General features: G+C 37.4%; 1 protein-coding gene across 2 annotated transcripts in view; it reads left to right on the top strand.

The window, feature by feature from the left end:
- LOC110829500 (prolactin-releasing peptide receptor) overlaps positions 1-25105 on the top strand; it is an 85576-nt gene that overhangs the window by 37076 nt on the left and 23395 nt on the right. For both annotated transcript variants that reach the window (XM_087344980.1, XM_022063234.2), the window contains exons 3-5: positions 13343-13434; positions 16626-16775; positions 24263-24424. In XM_087344980.1, coding sequence (XP_087201106.1) covers positions 13343-13434; positions 16626-16775; positions 24263-24424 — 404 coding nt within the window. The remainder of the gene's footprint in view (positions 1-13342; positions 13435-16625; positions 16776-24262; positions 24425-25105) is intronic.

The raw sequence follows: 25105 nt of genomic DNA, 5'->3' as shown, positions 1-25105 counted from the left end.
TCCAGCTACATCCCCACTCCATCGTAGCCTCCTTGATTCTACTGTCCCTATAACTGTCCTATAAAATCGATGATATCACGCGTTAAGTCTTATATTAAATAGTCCGCTTACTTTTTTATTATTTCCTGAAACTTTGCGTGGTTGAGAATTGTCCACGCCTGCACGTTGTCTTGAACCGGACGAATATTTTTAACATCGTTCTTCCATCTATGTCTAGGTCTCACATTTCAGGTTTTCTGGAAAAGAATCTTGTTTGTAACGAGTTACTTAATTTGTATTTGAAACGTTTAAGTCATGACGCTGGAAACAGGCAGAAACATTTTCTATGGAAATGACGCACTTTAAAACTGTGGTCGTAATTTAAATTCGCCTTTCGTTACTGTTTAATTTATCCGGAATTTCTTTAACGCCGTAGTGCGAGATACATTTTTATATAATTCAGTTCTATTGGTTTTAAACCGCAGAAAAATGTATAAATATTTATTTATGTGCGCTGTTTGTACCAAAGGAAACATTTTGCTTTCTGTGGCAGCGGTCGTATAAATCCTCTGCATCAGGACAGAATGTATAATGAGTTAGGAGGCTATAACGGAAGACCAGACATATTGAACTCTCAAGCATAACGCATTACTGAGTCAGTCATTTTAAAAACACATTTTATATTTCAATATCAAATACATTTACCAACAACAAAACAAATAACAGCAGAGTACACACAGCTGTCATTTTATATAGACCTATGCAACAAGTCTAAACGACTGCTTTATCAACTGATTTGTATTTACTTACATCCGCTTTGCGAGATGATACAGTTATTTAGTCAGCAACTGCAGTAATGGCTCTCAGGCGCACTCAGAATCTTAAAGGAGATTTACCGCTTGCAGTCTCCAGTGGATAAAGCGGGAATGATAATAACGGAACAATATTACTTTTAAGAACAAATTAAAAACAGATTATTTTCGGGGAAAACTTGCTACTATTCATTTCAGATTCTTTTGTCTCCACGAGCGTTATAAAAAACCTAAATAATTATAATTTGGAAATGAAATTTTTGTTCTCTCACAGTATGGGAAAAGTCAGCTAAGGTGTTTGAGACCAGCATCGTTAAAATATTTGCATCAAAGAGTGACGAAGTTACATGAGGGTACAGAAAATTACTCAATGACGAGGTTCAATTTTGCGGCTACTCTTAAAAAAGTTATTAGGATGATAAAATCAAAAGGAGGATGAGGTCGGTTAGAATGTAGGACTCATGGGAGAGAAAATAAATGAATAAATATTTCTGATGTGGAAGCCTGTAGTAAAAATAGTAAAAGACGCACTGAAGATCTAAGAGGAGATAGAGGATAACATAAAAGATTATGTTAAGAAAATATCATGGGAGGATGTGGACTAGATCAATCTCACTCGTTACATGGGCCGGTGGCGTTTATTTTGAACTTGATAATAAATCTTTGGGTTTAATAAAATGTGAGGAATTTCTTGTTTGTATATATTTATTTATTCTTGCCGCCTGTTGCCATGGTGAGGAAACTAGGTCAGGCCTAAGGCTACTGAAAGGTTGCCCAAGCCTGATTTAAGCTATTGAATAACGACTAAGGTCAACCTTTATACTTCGCCACACGTTTTGAATTACAACGAATGGCGAATGGGGCTCTTGTGAGTCACTAGAACGGGTGGGGGGGGGGGGGGGGGGGGTCATCTTTGTTCAGCCACACGCGCAGACGAGAGCCATTCAGTTTCACACCATTTATCATCAGACCCACTAAATGTTCTATAGTAAATAAAGTGTCAATCGCGATTATGCCATGAGATTTTGTGGTTCAGTAAAAGAGCACTTTGAGACTGAGGAACAGCTTCATTCCACGTACTTCGTCATTCTTCTTTAATATAAACAAACTTGTTTTCCACTTCACAGTCTTCCGAAGCTCATATGAGATATGTGGCTATCAGGTTTTGCCTCGGACTGCAGTTGAGTAGGAAAGGTCCTATTTTTACCATCGCCTTACATTACATTCTTCTCCAGCAACTTTCAAGGGTTTGTGAGTTTCTTTACAAAATTGTGAAGGTTATGTGTGGTAAACGATCCTGTATATAAAGAGCAGAATGCAAGCGTCCTAGTACGTAGGGTAACAAAGAATACAACCAGACAAAATACAAGAGCACTCTTTCTGACTGATGTTCTTCTTACTCATAAGCATTGTCATTCAGAAATCCTTGATTTGATTTTGCATGCCTGGGATTTAGCATAATCTATTGTTCCATTTTGGAACACAGACTGTGTTAGCTTCCAAAGTAGTATGCAAATACCTTGTATTCGGGAGATTATTATTTCGAGTCTAAGCTGGAAACATGGCACTTCTGACTGTATTTATTCGTGGTTTTACTAACGCCTTCCAGGTGAATCAGGTTAATAAAACATTGACATAAAACACGGAAGATGGCCATCTTCTGGGTTATAGCGCCGTGTAGACTGGTAGAAGTTCACCAGCGTTTCATAGGTCCTTGAAGCCTCCATCACCAGGATGGTCAACTTGACGATGGTGCTTGCTGTGTCCATCATAGCCCAGAAGATGGAAGCAGCAAGTAAGTATCCCTGAAACGTCGGAAAGCTTCTACCAGGCTGCACGGCGCAACAATCAAAAGACAGAAATCTTGAAATGAGTGTTATTCTCAGATGAAATTATGGTAGGGTCGTTTCAGATTTCTGTTTTAGTTTCTCTTGTTCCTTTCTGTACTAGTTCCATGCATTTAAAATTAAGGCACTGCTGTGTGCCGTGGGCTGGTACCATGATTCAGTTTCCATTTGCGCCTTCTATTTGCTGAAAATAATGAATAACGCGATGGGAACACAACAAACCCTTGCAGAAACATTACCCCTAGGGATCAAAGCTGATTCTTGTATCGGATCCTTTTCCGAGTCTCTTCCGCTCTCCTGGCTTTGAGGCAAGCAAACCTCGCACAACGAAATGAATCACTTCGTCATGATAATCCAATTTGGAAGCGGCCTTACCTTGTTAATGATAAAAACGAAGTTTAAAAAACAGGTCTCCCACTGAGCATATTCTCTGCTTCGTGTCGCCGCAGTAAAGACGAACGATTGTTTTGAACGATAAGATGAGCGTCACGACGCAGTGACTAGAAATCGAGCATTGTTTCCCTTGATAACACATTATAAATCGTAAGAATTTGGAAAGAGAATAAATCTTCTCTGACACTCTGCCTAGTCAAATGGTTACACGAAGAAACCAACGTTTCGGGAACTATCTGTCTCAATCATCAGATGCAACGTCAGAACCCTGATGATGGGAACAGATATGGTTCCCGAAACATTGGTTTCTTCATGTAACCATTTGACGCGGTTGATTGCCATGAGAATATTTGATAAAATTCAGTCGCTTCGAAAGCTTCAATCATATAACATTTGGAATTATCAAGTATTGAATTGTCATAGCAAAATTAACTTACATTAGATACCTGAATTTCTTACTGCGTTGAAGATGTGATTTGTGGTCTTCTGAGTTGTAACGCGGTGTGGTATTGCAGATGGTTACAAACTTTTAGAAGAGACGTTAAACACCAAAAAGTGAGATTCACGGCGGCGAATATGCAGATTATTCTTTTTTATGTTGCGCCGTTTTGTCTGGTATAAATTGACTTATCAGATGTGCTTACTGCTGCTATCATCAGGGCGGTCGGTCAATTTCTACGATACAACACAGAGTAACAAAAACAATTTCCGATCACGTAGGACACATTTAAGACCACACAGTTTCACATTTCAGAATATTGTAATACGTATAACTTATTAGTTGTTAACATACATTCAAGATACCTAAGTCACTGCTATCACTAGACGTAACCACTAAAATGCAGGCTTTGGGATTTACCCCAGCCTCCTGTCTAATGTATACAACCGATGTTTCTACCCCGGAAATAAAGAGACCAGAGCGTATAACTGATCAAACTAGTGTCGCGATTAATAATGATAGGAGTTAACCTCATTTCCATTTATATACGTTCATGACGCTGTGCCTACGCGCACGAATTGTAGTCGCCCTAGAAGTTTCCAAATTTTTATCGTTAGAGAAAATAGTCACATATTCCGGACATATCGAGTATCTCGCTTCTAACCGTCTGCCTCTTTGTATTTACTTTACCGCTACTAGCTTGGTGGCTACCGTCTCCGATAAAATTGTCCGTTTTAGAAGTCGATGAACGTGTATCATCTTTAAATTTCAATTCTTATGTGACAGAATGGATTACGGAGAGATGGCGTTTACTTTGACACGACAGACTTTACTTCATGAATATGAGGATTGCAAACCGGATCTTGCGTGTTTGACATGCTACACGTCTTTTCGGCGTTCCAGAGATGTGTGACGAGTTCTTGTGATATCCGACGGAGTTGTATGATTTCTGTGACAAAATGTATGGTTTATTACACAGAAAATTTCTTGGAGATATGATTTTATGTCGAATGTGTCAAAAACACTTACATGGAAGTTATTAGTTCAATTTTCGAAGAACGTGGCGATTCCCAGGAACGAAACCCCGCGCATAACGAGAGTCACCTATATACTACGTTTATGTAAGCCACGACCACTTTTTCCAAATGTTTTCCACGTAAATATTTCAGTAAACACAATAACCTCATACAGCGTTATGAAATATATACTACAGACTATCTATTCTGAACCTTTTGGTGAAAATGTACATTATGCTTCCCTAAATTTGGATCGATATAGGGTAAGGTTGCTCAAGTCGTACCCCTTAAGGAAAAAACCGTATAAAACTTAGGATTTATCAAATAAATAGAAATTAAATGTGTTATTCAAAACTTGTGTTAATATTGTTGTTATTTATTATAACGAAATTAGAAAATCTATATGCTTTCACGTAAAATAAACTAAATCTTTAAAAACATACGTCGGTACGACTAAAGTAACCGGTTTCCTAAGTCGTACCACCTATAGCCTAAGTCGTACCTAAGAATTCAATTAAGCAACAATAATAATTAAAACGTATTTTTTATTAATCTGTTTACATGACACATAGGTATTCAGTTAGTACAAACATCACATACAATTTTTTTTTGTTCTTTTGTCAACTCCAGCGCATACATCGTGCACCCATGATTTGCATTTCAAGCATTGAATCATGTTTTCCTCCCGATAAACAAGGATGATCTTTCATGAATTTATAGTACCACTTCTTCCCTGCAATTTCTTTTTATCTATTGAAACGGTGTGGTAATTTATATTTTTCTGCCAATTGATAAGCAATTCTTCTTAGATCAGTTGCAGTAAGCCCAAAAAAGCTTGATTCTAAATTGAGAACGTGTGCAACCAACTCCTTCTCCATATTTTCAGTCATATCCTTAGGCCTTCCAAATTTGACATTCTTATTTAATCCTTTAAAATGACGCCGTAACGTTGGTTTAGGGATGTTATATTGTCTATGAGCTTCATTGAATCCAATAACTCCTTCCGATAATTTGGTTAACGCCTCGTCCATATCTTCTTGTTTCCATTTATTATAAATTCGCTTTGACTGCCTTGACATAATTATGGCCTAAAAATAAGAATGAAAGCAACGTCAGTTGAGAGTAGGTAAAAACAAGAAGTAATTTCTTAAGTCGTACCAGTACGACTTAGGAATCTCATATGGGTACGACTTAAGACACGGCACAAGTTAAATTTAACAGTAAACATAACCTAACATTGAATAAAATTAATAAGATTTCGTTTCGACCAAACGATTATGTAAATTCTACTGAATTTATATTTAATAAGGAACATAATTTTATCAATCATTTACTTGCAAGATTAACTACCAAACATATGCAGAAAATTATAAGAAAATTGAAATAAACTTACTTGATGACAGGATTTATAACGAGGCTGGTTTATGGCAGACAATAATACGTAAAGCAACTTGGTTGACTCAGATGTATATTTGGTTGCCGTTGTATGTGCTGTTGTCGTCGTAGTTCGTTCAAAATTCAAGTGGTACGACTTAAGCACTGGTACGACTTGAGCAACCTTACCCTATTACTATCTCTCATTTCAGGTTTTATCACGGTATAGAAGCAATTTTTGTGCGTCACTGTGAACACAATAAACGAATTACTAACAAATATTTTCACAAGAAATTGTGTGTATTCATGCAGGCTTCATTGTTTTGCAACACAAGGGAAATATCACAGATGCCCCTGAATAAGGAGTTCTAAGATTGTTGAACAGATCGAAATACTCGTAAAATTCTCAAGAAGAGATTGATATTTTCTTCTCTTTCGTCAGGCTTCACATTCTAGCGGCGGCGATTATGAAGATGGCTGTCTTCTGGGATGTTGCTTCGTGTAATTTTCTTTAATCCTAATTCTATATTCATAAATAATATTCACATATTCTACAAAACAAATAAATAACACACGAAATAAAATTCAGGTTAGCCATATTGTCATAGATTAGTTGTGCATCCCTGAAATATTCCTTGGTCGAAAGACGAAATAAACGTGGCTTTTAGAGACAGTAGTTGATTTTATTAAAGACGTCAATTTATTTTCCCCGAAGAGGGTGTTTTTCTTTCGTTACGTTTTTGACTATTCCCACTCTTGAAATAAGTGAATCGCTGTGAAGTCTTCAAAGGTTCAGACTCCCCTTTCTCGAAGACTGCAGGGTATCCATCTGCAGAACTTTGTAAAGGAGTCTGTTGACATATGGTTAGCATCGAAGGTAGAACTAATATACGGATTTCGTCGTAAAATTACATCATACCTCAAAACTTAGTTTTAGGAAGGAAGATTCCTGGAAGAGTACAGGACAAAAACATGACATAAAAGTACCTAATAAACCTATTAAAAATGTGGTAAAATTCAAATATTTGAGACCGACGTTAAAGAAGAGCAGATTAATTTGGAGAATGCTTGCTACCACGTAGTTTAGAATATTTTATCTTATTGTCCCCCCTCCAATCCCCTCCCCATTTGGAACCAAGGGTTTATTTCCGTGTTGACAAGAGTGGCTACTGTACCTTACGGTCTAAATATTTAGTTTTCCATTTGTATAATTATCGCTATTAATCAAACATTTGCTGAAATAGACATTTAATACTGACACAGACAAAATATTGGAGAAGCAACCTCTTGGGAAGCTTTCAGTTTCAAGAACGAGGAATATCTGTACCTGAGCACCTGGACGACCATTTCGATTACCAATGGATTGGTTGTGGCGGTGCGCATAATTGGCCACTGCAGTCACCGGACCTCAATCCCCCCAGATTTCCCTATATGGGATTATATAAGATATAGTTTGTGAACGCAAAGTAAGCAAAAGAAAGAAACTACGTTACCGAATTTTCGTTGCTGCAATACTCATAAATGGCCCTGATGTTCTACGTGAGTTTCAAATAATCCTGGATCTAAAATATCTGTAGCTCCATAAGCGTTGAGAATCGTATCTGTGTTCGTGTGACATTTCTGAATGACCTCAGGAATAAGATCCTGGAATTCTAACAGAGCGTCACCAGACACTAGAAAACTCCGCTCGATGCTATCAATGAATTCCTGCTTGCAGTCACAAAGGAAATTGGCCGTTTCCTCACTGTAACAGAACCGACAAATAACTTAAAGCGTATCTTTGTAACGACAATAAAAGGCAATACGTTCTGTACAAGGGCCCAAAGAATAATTTGAAATGAAATTCTTGAGCTTCATAAAATCTCGATGGATATTGATATTTATAGTTATTACGATAATAATTGCAACATATCTAAGAAGACAGTGTGATTTGCTGTGAACTGAAAAGACGGGAATTTGTAGGAAGAAAATGTGAGGAAGACCGAGGTACTGAGATGCGTACCGAGTGTCGAATGCTGGAAAATCTCACGCAGTGCACGAACGACTTCGCATTCATTGAAGATTGCCATCTTGTGCGCAGGTTTTCTAAAGCCACTTGTGTGACCTATTGTTCTCAGAGGAGACAATTAACGGGGAATGGTGTTAGAATATTCTGACCCACTTAATATCCACGTCAGAAGAAAATTAACGGGATTTCTGGTCTCGGCATGATTCTACGACGGCCTACACTGCGAACACAATTGATTTACTAGAAGAGTTCTTGGTGAATGCATTGTTTATCGTGACCTTGGGCCACCACGATCTCCAGACGTTTTTCAGTTAAGATTTTTCAAAGAAATAACTTATTTGAGTAACCCATGAAGCTTGATGCAACTGAATCACGATACTGAATAAATTGTTGCCGACACTGACCCAAAATCATTTCACAAAGTCTCATGAAACATACTAAAATATTGTGTGTTTGTATTCGAGAAGGTGGTGGGCATTTCCGGCATCCGTTATAAAGTTCTTCTGTAAATTATTTGTAACAAATAAGAACAAACCAACTCGTTTCTTTTGTTATGCTGATGTCTCCAAAGCTGAAAATTACTGCTGTAGTTAGGGTTGTGCTATAAATGGGACATTCTGTATTATAATTATTTATTTCCGAGAAGTGGTTCAACGCCTGGTCTGAACTGTTTATCAAATAGTAATTTATTTAAAAAAACATTAGATAGAGATAAACCTATATCAGTAATTTATTGAGCAGAGTCCTTATACAGAGGACTGTGTAAGCCTAATACCATGTTTTTGTGATTTACGGTTATTAATATAATTATCTCTAATGTCGCTACTTTCTTGTTACTGAAGTTTAATTCTTATAACTATAAAACTATTCTTTCCTTTCCTATTCCCACTTATATCTGACTAATTTTATTGTCCAACTTTCATACAATTTTACGATGTACCTTTAGTTCTTGTGCCCCATGTTAATTCCTGCTTATAGTACAGGTCTGATTACACGGTCTCGACTCTTTTGCGGCTGTTAAGCTGACAGTCAGTTACACCTAACTCCTCTCTGTTTGTGAAAGTTTCATCTGTGTTTCTACGTTCGAAATTTGCTTCGTTTAACTGAATTTAGAGCATTCAGCTATAAAACTTTCCGTTCCTTGCAAGCCCTATCGATCGACGAACTGCGAGATGAGATTCGAGACCTTGCAGGGCGTACATCTAACCAAGAAGGAGCGAGATCGCTGAAGTACCGAATAATCTGCGGACAGCAGTCACGGTTGAATGGTTAGCACTCCCTAGGATTCACAGGGTCACGAGCTCTGTTCCCGGACGGGGTGAAATTTGTTCTGGCTGAGGGTTTTAGTTCCTCGTTCTTAATTCTTGGAAAGGACCCTGAAGCATGCTATGGCCGCTTCCTTCCACATCCTTACCATTGATCATGGACTATTGTTAGAAGCCACCGTTAAGTGAGAAAGTAAACAATTTAGAAATGTGCATATTAAGGTTAAAAAGAACACTGTATTTTTAGGACAGCTTTTCGTATTTACATAATGGCACCAGTTATGTTCAACTAATTAAGTTACAATAATTTAAACTTTCACTGTCCTTATATTTTAATAATTTCAGTCGTGTTTCAAAATAAGTCTTCTTTTTAAGTAGTGAAGAATAATGTATATGTGTCAAACAATTCAATGACCGCCCAACTTGTAACTCTCATGGGAATTTCATTTTGGTCCGCTAGTTAAAACCGATTTGAACTTGTATCAGATATTTAAAGCGAGGGCTCAATACCCACAAAGTGAATAGTCGAAGTTAAACAAGAATTTAATTAAAGGACAAAAATTTCGTTTGAAGTATTTTCTTTTATGTATGTATTTAATTACACACGAGGATAGATTAAATAGTATAACATTTATACTCATAAATAGCTTTGTCAACTATAGATTTTCAATCAACGAGAAATAAGATTTAATCTGCCAACCAAGTATTCGTTAACACAAACCGAATTTTACTTACGCTTCGATTTGAGCAATTCACAGACACTAGGAAGGACTAGTTTAGTTTACGTCCTCCTAGATTATTCTCATACGTTTCGTTTTATATTATCCCCATCTTTTTCTTAGTCTTCCGAGTAACCGCTTTACAAATGATTTCCCTACTAAATTATATGTACCTACTAATTTACATATTGAGAGTTAACTAGCCAAAACTTCCAAACTGTATGATATCAAATGCGTCATTTGGGCGTTCTGTATAGTTGGAAATGGAACAAACTCACTTACGCTCCTCTCGCTTCAAGTGACTTCTTTTCAGGGGTTATCAGAGGCCTCAATGAGCAGTAGATTATTCCTGTGTGTCCAGCAACTCTTTGGTCACATGGTAAAATTGCCCCTTATCCCAAAGGGACTGGCGAAACTACTACCAAACGACCCCATTCCTTCCACTGAAGCTCAGGTCACACAGAGACGTGACTGGAATGCTAGCTATTCACAACACATTAGAACTCATTAGGTGGTACAGTTAGTGTTTCTGTCGACTGCGAACAAACATTATTAAACCCATTATCAAAACAAAACCCTTATTGTAACTAGTAAATGGGCAATCAATCGTGTTAATGTTGAGTCAAATACATTTCAAAGACTAGCTCTAACTCCATTTTCAGGGTTCGTTTGGGGTGTATGACTCAACATTAACACGGTTGATATCCCGAGAAAATTTTATAACATAATGCACCGTTAAAGTATAATTCTCACATAGTAGACTGAATGTCTGACATGTGACAGAATTCGCTAACATAATCTTAAAAATATATTTTAAAAAAAATCCAAACTACACTCTTAAACGCTAATAAGAGATAACAATCCATCATATCAACCGCCAAAATCATGTTCTCTTCTACTTTCATACGGTCGATATGGTCTCGTCCAAAGGTCAAACATACATTTACAACTATATTTTAATGTAATAAATTCAATTATCAATGGCATGCGGATTCATCAGCGCACGTTATCTTGAGAGTTGGCTTCCTTGGTGCCACACAGTCCTTCCGACAGCGTCTTTGTCGCAGGAAGCTATTTACTACCTGTTAAGAAAACATCAGTATAGTATACCGTTGTAATTAATGATCTCCCTCCCCTAACTTACTTTGAATTTATTTGTTCCATCTCCTTTTGTCAGTGTTAGCCATTGCTGACGTGTGCTACCGCACTCATTACTTTTAGCAAGTGGTCCAATGATCCGGGCTGAGTAAATGTTTCTTGTAATACTCGTAGAGTAACCTTCTACACTTCCAGTCCTCCCCGTGCATCAATCATTTGGCAACCAAGATAAACTGCCTGCATAGTAAGATATGCTGCTTCTATGCTGGTAAATACAGACCGACTTCCAATTATTTACAAATGTGGTAACAAAATATACGGTGCCCGTACGCCACGTACAGATCTGTGTGAAGTTAAGTAAGAAATGTGTATTTTATGAAGATCTTATTTATGTAAGCTTATAATGGAAAATGGACATATTCTGCATGAGCTTGTGGAAATACACGTGTAACATTTTTTTAATCTTCGTACGATGATGGAGATATTTTATTTCCCCAGTTATCTGTATTTTGTAAGTAATCAGAACAAAAATTTCACAGTATCATTCAATATGAAAATGAAGTACAGATATAAAATAAATTACTAACTTTGGCATTTTATGCTGAACCGATGGTATAATTTGGAATGATCTGAATTGTGGTTTTTATTTGATCTTGTTATAGAAACAATGAAAACAAGACATGGCAAATAAAAGTGTCTCTTTTCGCGGACGTTGTTTCATCTCTGTTAACAACATACTAAAAAGCAAGTTCCTCATGTGTGTTTTTTCACACAAGGAAGTCTAAAAAACTCATAGCTACTGTCACACCGTTGCTCTTCTCTATTACTAGATTATAATTAAGTTTTTAAAGTAAACTGTTCCTGAGCAACCATCTGGAAGATACGCACTCCCTCATAAAAAACAAAGTTTCGCTGCGTATTTGATGTAGTACGTAACATTTTGTCAGTATGCAGCTCTACCAAGGACTACTCGAAACTTTGTCAAAACAAAATTATTATAGACAACCAAATTAAAACAAAGTCTAACTTACTACCCACACGAGAATGCACGGAGTTATACTGAATTTACCATTTTAGTAGGTTTACCCTTTTTAATACATATTGAGCTTTTATGAAGGAGTCGGCGTCGAAGCCGGATTCGGAGTCGGAGTTGGAGATTTTAGTACCGACTCTACAGCCCTGATTAGTAACAGTATAATTCCTCTAGATGGCAGGCATGACAGTAGTAACGTGTTTTGTTCTGCAATATGTCGGAGTGATCTAATGGAGGTGACTTCAGAAGTTTGTAAACTCGTGGTAGACAAAGGCGAGAGACAAAGAGCTACTTTGGAGACTACTAAAGCTTCAGGGAATGTCTTGGCTTTGTTTAACCGCATATTTCAACTTCATTATTTATGTACAAGTTTCAACAGCATACGGTAACACACCGCCTTCTAAACAACAAAGGAAGGAGAAATTCAAGTTATTTCAATTGCAATACAAATACTAATGTCTAATTTTAGACCACGTGTTATTTTATATTTCATGTGACACTACATGATTAGAAATACGTTTTCATAACTATTTCATGTCCTCTAATAATTTATAATAAACGTGTATTTTAAGCACCCACAATAAAAAATATTACACTATTTTATGCAAATGTGAATGTGTAATTTTATTGCAAGTAACACAGAGAATAAATAAATGCGTCTTTCAAATCATGGAGATACAACCCTTAAAACGGGATAAAGGATGAAATGTACCACCTACTTTGGTTACAGAGTTGTAAAGTAGTTTCTGATTTACGTCATACACATCTAGCCATTCCTAATTATCTCTGTTTATGTTGATAGAGAACAAAATGTGCCAGAAATAAGGTGTCCTTTTTTATCTCTTACAGTGAACTAACGTTCATTTAACAGTTAAAATGCGCTGCCACATTGTTTATGAAGTTTATTAAAGATGTAGAAGTAAAGCATATAGATTATTGGCAACTTGAAGTGACAATTTATTAAATAAATAAAATAAAATGCACGAAAAGTTTAATTATTCTAGTACGGTACAGTTTATTTGTAGGAAACCCTTGAGCAAATAGCGATTATTTTACACAGGCCTGTAGAAGCCGCCGCCATATTGCATGCTTCATGGTCACATTAAAATCTTACAACGTTGCAACACGAACAGCGGAGTTTAGGCGAGTGAAGACAGCTCCAAACTCGTAGGGTAGGATACCTAGAAACGCTGAACTGGTGTCATAATCGCGTTGTGAAAGGGCGAAGTCCTTCAGTGGCCTTGGAGCATGAAATTTGGTGACAGATACGAAAATATAATTTTTTTAAAAAACGTAACATGTTGCAAATAGGATCCAATGGCTTTGTATTGTGAAAAAGATTATTAATTGTTGTTGCAGAATTACATCCAGCATTTTGATGGAGTTGGAATCTGCGCTGTGAATTTGGAAGACGACATGCAGGAGTACATGAGGGGCCTCTTCATTGTCATGTAAGTACTAGTAGACCATTGTCCCTTACAGACTTATCATTTATCTTTCTTCCTGTTAAACTTTAAATATTGCGTTAGACTCTGAATCCGTCGTTTGTCATATCCATCGGTTACTCTTCAGAACCACTGCTTCATATCCGTCGTAGTGCCAAAGTCAAAGACTTCCTCCTCTTGAGCAACGAAAGAATCACGTTGCAAGCCTCAGTCTACAGACGGCTCTCCCGTTATTTTGATATTCATTGTTATTTATTTATTTATTTTACGATAAAATCAGTACCTACAGCAGTGGCCGCGCTGTCCCTGGGATCTCGGGTTCGAATCTAGCTCGAGGCATGAATATCTTTCCTCGTCTTTATGTTTAGAAACGAGCGGTCATTATAAATGTGGATGCTGATATTCGCTGCTGCAAAGAAATTCTTTGCCGGAATGAAGAAGATTCAGCCAATAGTAGATTCGTTTTTCATGGAGACTGTTGATGAACAGCTTTCAAGTTTATTCAATAAAATTATTCCTTTTGATAAAATAAGTATTAATATGTACTTAATTGTTGTTAAACTGGTCAAAATCGATGTGCTTATCTACATAAAGAGTAAGTTTAATTATGAATTATATAATTTCCCACTAACGAATTGTCATTTTAGCGTAAGATTCAGTATTTCCCTGTTCATCATTTCGTTTTCCGTTTCATTTTTAATGAACCAACTGACGACGGATATCAAAGGCTTAGTGCATTTTGAAGTGACCTACTTAACGCTGTGATAACACATATATGCTTAAAAATAATTATGATAAAATATTTAAGTGATATTATTCTGTGTAAATAAGTAGGATGCTACAGCACTCTGAGACAAATTGTTTAAATTCAGTATCAAATATAGTTTCTTATAGCTCTACCAGTTATTGTTCTTGGGTCGGGAAGCCTGAAGGGAAGAGACCTTTGGGGAGACCTAGACGTAGATGGGATGAGAATCTCAGGCGGGATCTATGGGAGATAGGAGTTGAAGGAGACTGGATTTTGTTGGCCCGAAACAGGAGGGCTTTGGTTAACTCGATGGTGAGCCTTCGGGCTCCGTAAGCCATTTCTACCAGTAAGATAGGCCTATACATAAAACTCAAATATCCTATAATCTCCAAAAAATTATTCCGTTATGTAGGAATCAGTATAACATTCTTCGCTGTATAACCTGGGGTACTGACAACATCGTTAAATAAAGTACGAATTATGAATCTGTCCAGTCTCATCTATCGTATTTCTATATTTTATCAATATTTCTGGGTATAATATATCAAATTTTAATGTAACAAAAAATCTGTCTTTCTATTACTTTGATAGACACAATATGCATGCATTCATTGGAGATGCAAGATATATATACATGTATTTTAACACCTATCATGTTCCTAAACATCGATTTGTCTAGTATCTATCTATTTATCTATAATCTCATACACTGACACGCTTGACTACCTACCCACCTACGCGGCTGCCTAAAATGGCCGCGCTTGCTTGTTTCCTCTAACTGCTGTCAGGGGACGCGACGGGATGTGTATCGATTGGAGTGAGTGGCCTCAGGTAGGCCCTGCTTTTGTTATCTCAGACTCAATGTTACATTACTTTTCCTTTTCGGCACTAAGACTAAACTTACGCCAATGTTAAAAATTTCTGAGGTCTGCCGCCTGAACACCGATTTGTTACACTGACCAGTCAGTACAGCGTTCTCTGCCTCCTCTGAATCACCAGCGAAATGACTTTCGTGACACAAATTCCTTTTTGAGTTTCTGATACTAAGCTGAGCAATAAATATCTGCTCTTATGTATCTAGAAGGCTTATCACCACAGCAGAAATACCATCATTATAAGCAGCTGTAATACATTTTACTTCTTCACAGACTATTTCTTTGAGGTAAGATGGGAGGAAAATGTAGTACGCATGGTAGATTGCAAGTAAAGTGAAGGGAGTACAGCTCCACTCATTTTTGACTCGGTGCTAGATGGGAGTGAGTGGTCAGCGTAACGTTCCGACCGGCTTAACCACTGGATGGGAGCTGGCCCGGACTCAGGGGCTACGATAAAGACTGCCGCTGCAGGGGATCGAACACTGGCAATCCAGACCCTAGTCAGACGAGGTTATTTATATGGGCGATATGTGAATAATACAGTGGGAAACAAGACATTTGTGCAAAATTTGACTAAAATTTCTGATGGGATTATAGTGCTAGTTTATAAAAAATGTCGGTGACTAAAGTGACAAGTTCTATAATTTGCACGAACGTGCTGTTTTGTTCTTCTTCAGTAATTACTATCTGCTGTGATGTGTGGCATACAATAGGCCTCATTAAATGACACAATAAGCCAACGAACTCTCTCTGACAGGCGATATGTATCAATCTATAATATAACAAAAAAGGCTGCTTTGACACGTATCGCCTGTCACTGAGGGATAATTTTAAAAGCGATATTGCTGTCATTTGGGTGTGAACTTTTCACACTGACATGCTTACTGTTTCTATAAGTGACACCTATCGCTTATTAACTGTGGCTTATTGCTTCGGTTTGAATCCTAACTGCAGGCAGATGAAACAGTACATGAACCCAAATCACGACTAAATATTAAAAATCCAATCCGTCAAGGAAACACATTTATCCATTACAAAGATAGATTCATTAACGCTACAAAATAGAAAAGTAAAGCTGTCCCGCTACACGCCTATGCAGACGTTTTTTTTTTTTGGGGGGGGGGGCAGTGGAGGTATAGCTCTTACTCATTTTTGACCTCTGCTCTAGATGGGGTGAGTGGTCAGCGTCACTTCCCGGCCGCGCTCTATCCCCTGGAAACGACCCCAGTACCCATTGCACAGGAGGTTGGGTGAGCCCCAGAGCCGATCTGGACGCAGAGGCTAGAGGAAAAATCCTCTGCCCTGTCGGAAATCAAACCCCAGTTGTCCGGCTTGGCTGTTTAAGGAAATTATATTTCTACACTGAGAATGAAAATTAACCCGTAATGCAAAATTACTGGTTTTCAAAGCCTGTGGAACATGTAGTTACCAGTGGGCTTTAAAGAGATAAGGAGTGGGTTTTGAGGAGGAGAAATTAATATTAATAGTTGAGGCCCGTTTTCAAGTTCTGAGCTTTTCGTCACAAGACGAATTGCCAACTGCGTTGAGGTTAATTAAATGCGTCTATTTGGCAGGTACGTGCTGCCCCTCACCGTCATCCTATATCTGTACGTCAGAATTTCCCGGGAGCTGAAAGTACAAGAGGGCCCCCTCGCCGTCATGATGTACGAGGCTCGAACCCGGGCTGATCGCTCACGCAACGGTTCGTCATGCCAGCAGTTCAGGTGAGCCATCTCCGACGTATTTTCAGGCTAAGCGTTCCCATTCCAGAGGGCTGCAGACCTGGAAACCACACGTCCTCTTCCCCACTACATGGGATTTTCTAAACCAGCGTCATAAACCAGCGTCATCAACCGGCGGCTCGCGGGCTACATCCGGCCTGAGATAAATTATTATTAGGCTCGTAAATATATTTGTTAGTTTGTTACTAGTTACTACACGCTCGTTTATTTTATTCCTTTTTGTTGGATTTGAAGAAGAAATCGTGTCCCTTATCTCGTCTGCTGCTTTACGTATGAACACCGAAAATGCTATTTACTTATAAACTCTACCGTAAAACGTAAGTTTTCTGCGTAAAAATTGTTTAAGATACAAATTACTGAAGCAGAAAATTTAAAATATCATGTAACTCCATAGTAATTTGTGCAGACGTCAGCAAGATTTGTATTCCAACATGTATAGCTAGTGTGTTAATTTGTCATTTCGGAAAAAAAGTATTATTAAAAATAACGAAAATTGGCTAATAGTTTTAAAAAATTATGCCAGGAGATTTTTTCGGCTCTTCGGTTCAACGGGAAAACCGTTCTTGGCCCGAGGGAAGAAGAAAGATGGACCACCGTAGTTTATATCATTAAACGTCACAAAGAAGTGAAAAAAAAAAAAAAGATTTTATTCAGTATGACCAACATCACTATCTTACTACTGTGAAAATGTAAAATGTCGTCTTATAAACCTAAGTAACACTGGTTCGTCGTATTTATCAATATACGGAACATATTTAACTTAATATACGAGGCTCGTCCACAAAGTAAGTTTCCCTGGGGCCGTTTACAGAAACAAAACACAATTTCATGGAAATATTTATTGCAACAGATACAGCAAGTGTCCAGCTATTTTTCAACATATTCGCCACCGGAATTGAGACATTTGTCATACCGTGGGACCAACTTTTGAATACCTGTGTCGTAGAAGTCTGCCGCCTGGGATTGGAACCACTGTGTGACAACCATCTCCGCCTCTCTGTCATTCTCAAAACGCTGACGCTGACCGGACAGGAATTTCTTGAGGTGTAGGAAAAGAAGGAAATCACTGGGAGCGAGGTCCGGGCTGTAGGGTGAATGATTAAACACCTCCCAGCTGAACTCCTGCAGGAGACTTGCTGTCCGTCGAGCCGTGTGCGGCCTAGCGTTATCACTGACCGCACTTCACAGTCGGCGGGAGCTGGAATAAGAACCTCCATCTTCAACAGCTGCAGCGATGCTACTGTGAGAACGCGGGAAGTGCCGTTAGTGCATGCGCCATGCTACGTCATTGCTCTATCACGTACGCACAGTCGCTTCGCGCAATATAAGGTTTGCTAGCTGTGGGACGAGTGGGAAACTTACTTTGTGGACGCGCCTCGTATTTAAAGTATTTGACAAACCAGTACATATAGATAATTTTCAGTATGCTGTAAAATGAAGCTCCTCATTACGTAGTTTTCTCCAGGCTCCTGTTAAATTTTCCCTTATATATCCAAATATTCTTTTCAGTGTAAACAGCCAATATGACATATCGAATATTGAGCAAAGAACCTTCAAATTCACATGCGTTGCAATAAAATATAAAGCGCTGAATTGGATATTTCTTTGTATGGGAAGGATTCAAGGAAGTGTTTCATCTAGTTAACTTCAACCAGCGAGATAATATATCTTGTAACCAAATGTTTAAAATTCCAAATATCAGATTCAAATTCTACGATAATCAAATGGAATCGATAGGCCTAAACCAAAAGATAATGTATCAACCATAATAATAACAAATATGTGTGCTGAAACATTGAGAGTTATAATTTAATAACGAAGTGCGGTTGGTTTACTCACTATATGAATATGATTCACTACGAGATTATTTGTACTCAGCCAGATAATAAATTAAAACATTTTTCAAATAAAATACACGCAACGTATTTTGTAAATGTAAAGGTTCGGTAACGTGATTATAATTTCATGAGTCAACGTAAATAATTAACTAACTGACAAATTGAAAATCTACCTCCATGGTACACGTTCGTAATCAAGCAGATGGAAATTATTTGGCTGGTAGAGAAATTCTTTAATTTTGTACCTACGATCCATCAACGTGGTCACAAAATCAAGCCATAAGACCCTATACTCGGTCTTTTTAACAAACTCCACAAGTAAAATGTATTTAAATTCATTCCATCTACGTCTAGGTCTCCCGAGTTGTACCTTTCTCTGAAATTAAAGCTTGTATAATCTGGGGTACTGGGATACTGGGAACGACCCGTTCTTCAAGTCCCTGAGCACTGCGGGTCCTAACTTTTCGTTGGCTTGATCTATAGACATTCGGTAGGACTCCTTGGACGAGGGATCGGCCCGTCGCAAGGCCTCACCTGTACACAGGACAGCACAACACAGAAAAACGGGGACAACCATCCATGGCTTGAGTGGGATTCGAACCCACGGCCCCAGCGACCAAGCGGCACAAGGCCCACGCCTTAGACCGCGCGCTTGGATAATCACGAATGCTAAAAAGCAATAACTAAATAGTAAATTTAAATCATAAAATCTAAATGCGATATACAACTTTGAAGACATGGGCGTAAATAGTAAGATAATATTATAATGTAGTGTAGGTATGGTCTGGATCGAATTGGCTCAAAGCAGAGTCCAGTGGCGTATTCATGTGAGCTCGGTTATAAAAATTTGCATTCTCTGAAAGATTAAAGGGGATTTTTTTGAACAGATGAGAAAATATCAGCGTCTGAATGAGGAGTCTGTTCCATGTAGTTTGTGTACTAGGTCGATTAATTAATAAGATTTTGATTGTAATTATCTTGTATTTCAAGGTGAGTGTGAATTTTTTTTTAATCTTTTATATTCGTCTGTTCACTTATTTTAAGCCAGATTACCCTTAAAGCTGCTACCTATTATTCCATAGTTTCTTTCATGAAGTGTCATGTCACTTAATCGTCCCCAATTATAACCAAAGGGTTTTGTCCTACGCGGCCTGTGAGAGTCGGTTGTTTCTAACGTCTTTTTATGTTTCCGTGGTAATTAAATTCCAGCACCCCACTAAATTACACGGCGTCCTGTAACAGAGTTATATTTTTCAAAGTGCTAAATCACACTGCCTTTAAATACTAGGAATTTTATAGACAACAGAGAAGAAGTGGCAACATAAAACTTAATTAAAAGTCACATATTCGAATTGGAATGATATATTGCTAAAGTATCACGCACGATACGAGAAGCTGTAATTCAAACGTCCATGGAGTGATGACACATTGTCATGGAGATACTGATATAATTAATTTTACTCCATAAAGTACAACACACACTATCCATCTTGGCTGCGCGTCAGCAACGGATCGTTTTTGGGAACTACATAATTCAAAACCTACCTGAAATCAGCAATCTTGAGTTTTATCACTGTTTCCCTCAGACCCTTTATACAAAAACCTTGATACTTCTTCAAAATAGTCTACCATCACCTTTAAAATATTACACGCTCTTCATATTCTGATTTGACAAAGCTGCACGATGTATCAGTAGTTTTAATTTGCCATAAATTTGTACAAGTAACCAATAAAATAAGAAGTGTTTTATATATAAATTCACGCCAAATTATGGTTGAAAATCCTCCTGAAGAAGTCTATTTGAAAAATCGATAAAGAGATCAAAGTATGTGAAAGGATTAATTTTATGAAGGGAGGTTCTGAGGAAGAAAAGTGTATGAACGGGCTCCAAACCGCGTCCAATGTCGAGTTAATTTGGTATTTCTGAAGAACTTGTCATTTGTCACACCCGAATACCTTAAATTTCACGCCAGAGGATCGAACACAGAGTTTAAAGCACTCTCTCTTTATGTGTATACGTATTATATAAAACGAAGATTTTTATATCTGGACTTAAAACGTGGTTTCTTTTGCACTTTATAGGTTCTATGAAACTTTCAAAACGAGAAGGTGACATTAACTTTTTGCAGTTCACAGGACTTATTGATCACCTGAACTACGAGCTCCATAGCCAGTTCCAGGATTTGGGACACTTCGAATCACAAATTCCTCTTTCCAGTAACTCTCTGAAATGTGATACATAATTTCACACAAGCCATTTTCAGCGAGATCCCTCCCTTAATACTTGGCAGTAAATTTTAAATCGACTTCTGGATATCGAGCCTAAGAATTAAGCTCTTTTCAGTAACTGAAACCTTGATATTTATTCCATAAAAATTGCTGACATTTGGGATATAGCGTATTTTTGTGCAGATTGTTTACAATGAATTTTCAAGGGCTGGATATAAAGTGATTGGAAGCTTTAGAAGCAGCATAAGGAAGGGCTATTTAATTTTTAGAATTGACATGTATTATTAGGATAATCAAATCGAGCGAAATATTGTAGGCTTGGCTTGTAGTGGACAAGGGGAAGTGAGAATTCCATTATAATTTTGGTAAGAGACCATTCGGAACATCTACGCGTAGATGGGAGGATAATATTAAAACGAATCGTAATTAAGCAGGGTTAGAGGATGTTAACTGGATTTATCAGATTCAGGACAGGGATCCGTGGCATGTTCGTGTGCCCAATGAAAGGTTAATAAATATTTTGGTTTCATATAAGGCGAAGAATTTCTTGACTAACTGAGTGACTGTTGGCTTTTCAAGAAAGAATCTGCTTCATGGAGTTTATTGAGGGTTGGATATGAAGTGTTCGTGTCATCCGAAACTAAGTATCTCATCAGTTCTAAGTGGAAATGATAAATTTATCAATGCAAGCAGAAAATCTAAAACGAATGTTCTTTTATTTCATTCTGCCGTCAAACAAATTAGACTGACAATGAACGGTAATTCTGGTTGTAAAAGCTCTTAACTTTTAATGAACTTCCACTGTAGACTAACAAATTTAATGAGCAACTTCTTACATTTAAATAACAAATCTGTCTACCGAGAGATATTAAGAAATAGAGCATTAAAATACTTTTAAACGAAATAAAATTAGTAGCGTATGAAGCAACTAAGTATAAAATCTGATAGGCGTCCAAGTAATCAAATTCTTCCTCTATTTTATTTACCCGATGTTTTATTACACCATTTACAATAACCTGCCGCTAGACCCTGTCTTGATCCAGATTAATCCATGTAGGATTTGAGGTTTACACGGCGGTGAGTGTGAGTGTGAGTGTGGGTTGTTGCACCGTGTAATCTGGTAGATGTTTACCGAGGTTTCAGAGGTCCTTGCTGCCTCCATCACCAGGGCGATGAGTTAATAACAGGCTATTCATTGTAAGTGCAAAATGTAATGATTTCTCTCTCATTTCATTAACTTACTTGATATCGGCCTAAGAAATATGGACGGGGCTACTTGCGCAAGTTGGCATAGGTCTATCACATAACAAGGAACTTTGGTGATTTATGTGGATCTCCAGCTATCGTTAGAATGGTGAACTCAACAATATAATTTTGAATGTTTCTGACAATGGTGTGACTGAATATGTTTTATTCTTCCTTAGGTCATTATCCATCGTCTGGGTCTTATTAATACCACGACGTTTCGGTAGCTTGTACTTGCGACTTCTGGAGGAAGGAAAAAGTCCTAATCTGTTGGGCCCCCTTGTCGAAATAGCCGAAATAGTCTTTTACCTGAAGTCGGAAATAAAACCAACTTCCAAAATGTTGTGTTGTTAATAACTACACTATGGATAAAGTAAAATAAAATAAAATTTAGTACAATAATACAAAGATTTGGTCATACACGGTGGATGGGGAGAGATAAGTGCGTGTAGAATTTTGTTGGGGAAACATTTTAAAATCACGTACTTGGAAGACCAAAAAGGATATGGTAGTTGAATAAAACTGACTCAATATTGAGACCAGTAATGGGTGTTGTTGTTGTAAGTGTTGTTGAATCTTTGATTTATGTTTAACAGATTTACCTGATGACAATCTTTAGTGATACCTTGAACTGTCGAATCGTGGGAGAAAGTTATTATACTTCTTTAAAGAACAAAGGAAAACATATAGACATACGAGTTTTAACGTATAAGTCAGAGAGAGGAAATGTCGAGTCCTTGAACAATGATTTTATGCATTATCTTGTAGTTATAGTTAATTTTTCAGAACACACAGATTTTATATTCTACATCAAGAATATCAAAATCGCTTTCATCTTCGATATTTTACGGCGCCCGACTCGATATGCGACCCAAAATGTCCCAGTTTAAATAAATATTAAGTTTCAAACGCACGTAAAATTCCTACTTGTATTTCGCTGTTTTACATCTCAATTAAGTAAAAGTTGAAATGTGTGTCAATTACGTTCTGGTTCGTGTGTGCTTTTGGGAAAATAGACGAACGAAAAATGTATTTAATCTTAAGCTTGGAATTATTAAAAATAATTGTTTTCATTCTCCCATCCCATGCGATGGCCCCAGAACTACAACTATTTTTTAATTGGCCCTTAGTAGACCCTGCGTTAGACATTTCTCATCTAAACATTTTGTTAAATCAGTCACCGTTCAGCTGGATCTGACCGTGATTAACACATTGGGGAGTCCCGTTCTATGTAATGGCCTGGGGTTATTCACCCATATCAAGTCTGGGATAAACGCTGTCAAATATTTGCTTCTGCTCAGCTGGAGTGGATCTGGATCAATATATTTTGCTTTGTCTTTCTCAGTCTCTCCAAGGAAACGTATTGATGCAAGCAGCGACCGAATTATTCCGAACCCATGCGCACTCATTATTCATGATATTCTCATCGACGCTGAGTTTCCAGTTGAATAAGCGCCAATACGTAAATGACCAAAAACGACCAAATAAAATTTAACGCGTTCATTAAAATTTTCGATACAGCATTAATAATCCGCCAGCACCTAGGACAACGCACAGGTTTCCGTGAGTTTCATTAGTCCTCCAGGGAAATGTTTGTAAATTACCTTAAAACATGCCACGACTCCTTCATTTCATGCCCTTTCAAATTCAACATTTGTACTAATTCACCCTGTTTTAATTCTATTTCATGTATCCTGTACATTAGTAAAGCGTCGTTAAATGAATTAAAATGTGAAAAAATAGTCCCTTATTTGTTATTCATGTAGCGACATTAGAGGGAAACGGACAGACAGACAGACGTAGACTTAAAGACCTTTCGTTGTTTAATCTTGGAAGGTAAAATGTTTATTTTATATAGCACCTTTATCGTTCAGTAACTGTGTGTATCCCATAGAATGTATTTATGCATTTCCTATGATTCTCAATGTAAACAGCGATTATTTCTCTAAACAGTATCAACAAATTGATCATTATTATGACTACGAGTTATATTTTTCGTGCTGTCTGAATTTATGAATGTTGTTTAGACAAGCTTCAGATTTAAACGGTTAACTAGTCCTACAATTCGACACATAGCCATAGCTACTGATAGCATCGTTAAATAAAACACTAATGAAATAAGTACATTAATAATGATCATTAACTATTGGTTTTCAGGGGAAGCCAGCAGGACTGTGACGACAGTCAGTTCTCCTGCCCTGCTCACGGCGACCTTTATGAAGCTGAAATGGACGTCAGCAAAGAGAAGAGAAACCAAAAGTACCTCATCTCCATGGTAACCATCTTTGCCATCTGCCTGTGCCCGCTAATGGTGTTGAGGTATGTAATAACAACGGATCAACCAACTGCGACAAAAATTTGCATATTGTAATGAGTATTTCGGCAAAGTTTCTTACTTGAAAGAAGACACTTTTAGCTAGATTGGTATAATTTGTGCGTCCATCAGCCATGATTCAATTCCATATAAATCTACAAAAGAATACACATTTCGTTACAATTTTATTTTAGAACTCAAAAACAGTAAATGCCAGGCTGGTTTCTGGGTGTTCGTGGAATAAGAATATTTTTTCTCTCTCTTTGAAGTTCAACGTTATGACACTTTCACTTAGATAAGTAATTCTTTTAAAATCAGACCGCATACAAAATACATTCTATTAAGGCGTATACTATTCTAACGGCTACAATTTATCTAATTTAAGCAATCTTACAATAAAATCTTCAAGAACAACAAGCCGCGTCAAAATTGAATCGTAGCCCAGAGTGTCAGAGAGGGTCTCTGAAACTTTGGACTACGAGAAGATTTTATTACATTTAGTCGTCGCGAAAGCCTCAAATCTTATGTAGGAAATCTTGTTAATATAACGAATCTAGGCATTTTAGAATGGTCTAAAATCCTATAATCAAGGATTCAGAATTCCTGTTTTAAACATTTTACGTAATTTAACGAGTAAAATGAAATTTCCGAGTATTTAATTTACAATATTACGAAATTATCTACCG

The sequence above is a fragment of the Zootermopsis nevadensis genome, unplaced genomic scaffold, assembly GCF_977971745.1.
Source record: "Zootermopsis nevadensis isolate Lab colony 2312 unplaced genomic scaffold, Znev_1.0 Znev_ptg000008l, whole genome shotgun sequence".
Taxonomy (NCBI): domain Eukaryota; kingdom Metazoa; phylum Arthropoda; class Insecta; order Blattodea; family Termopsidae; genus Zootermopsis; species Zootermopsis nevadensis.
The sequence above is the reverse complement of the archived record's forward strand: the minus strand, read 5'-3'. Positions and strand labels throughout refer to the sequence as shown.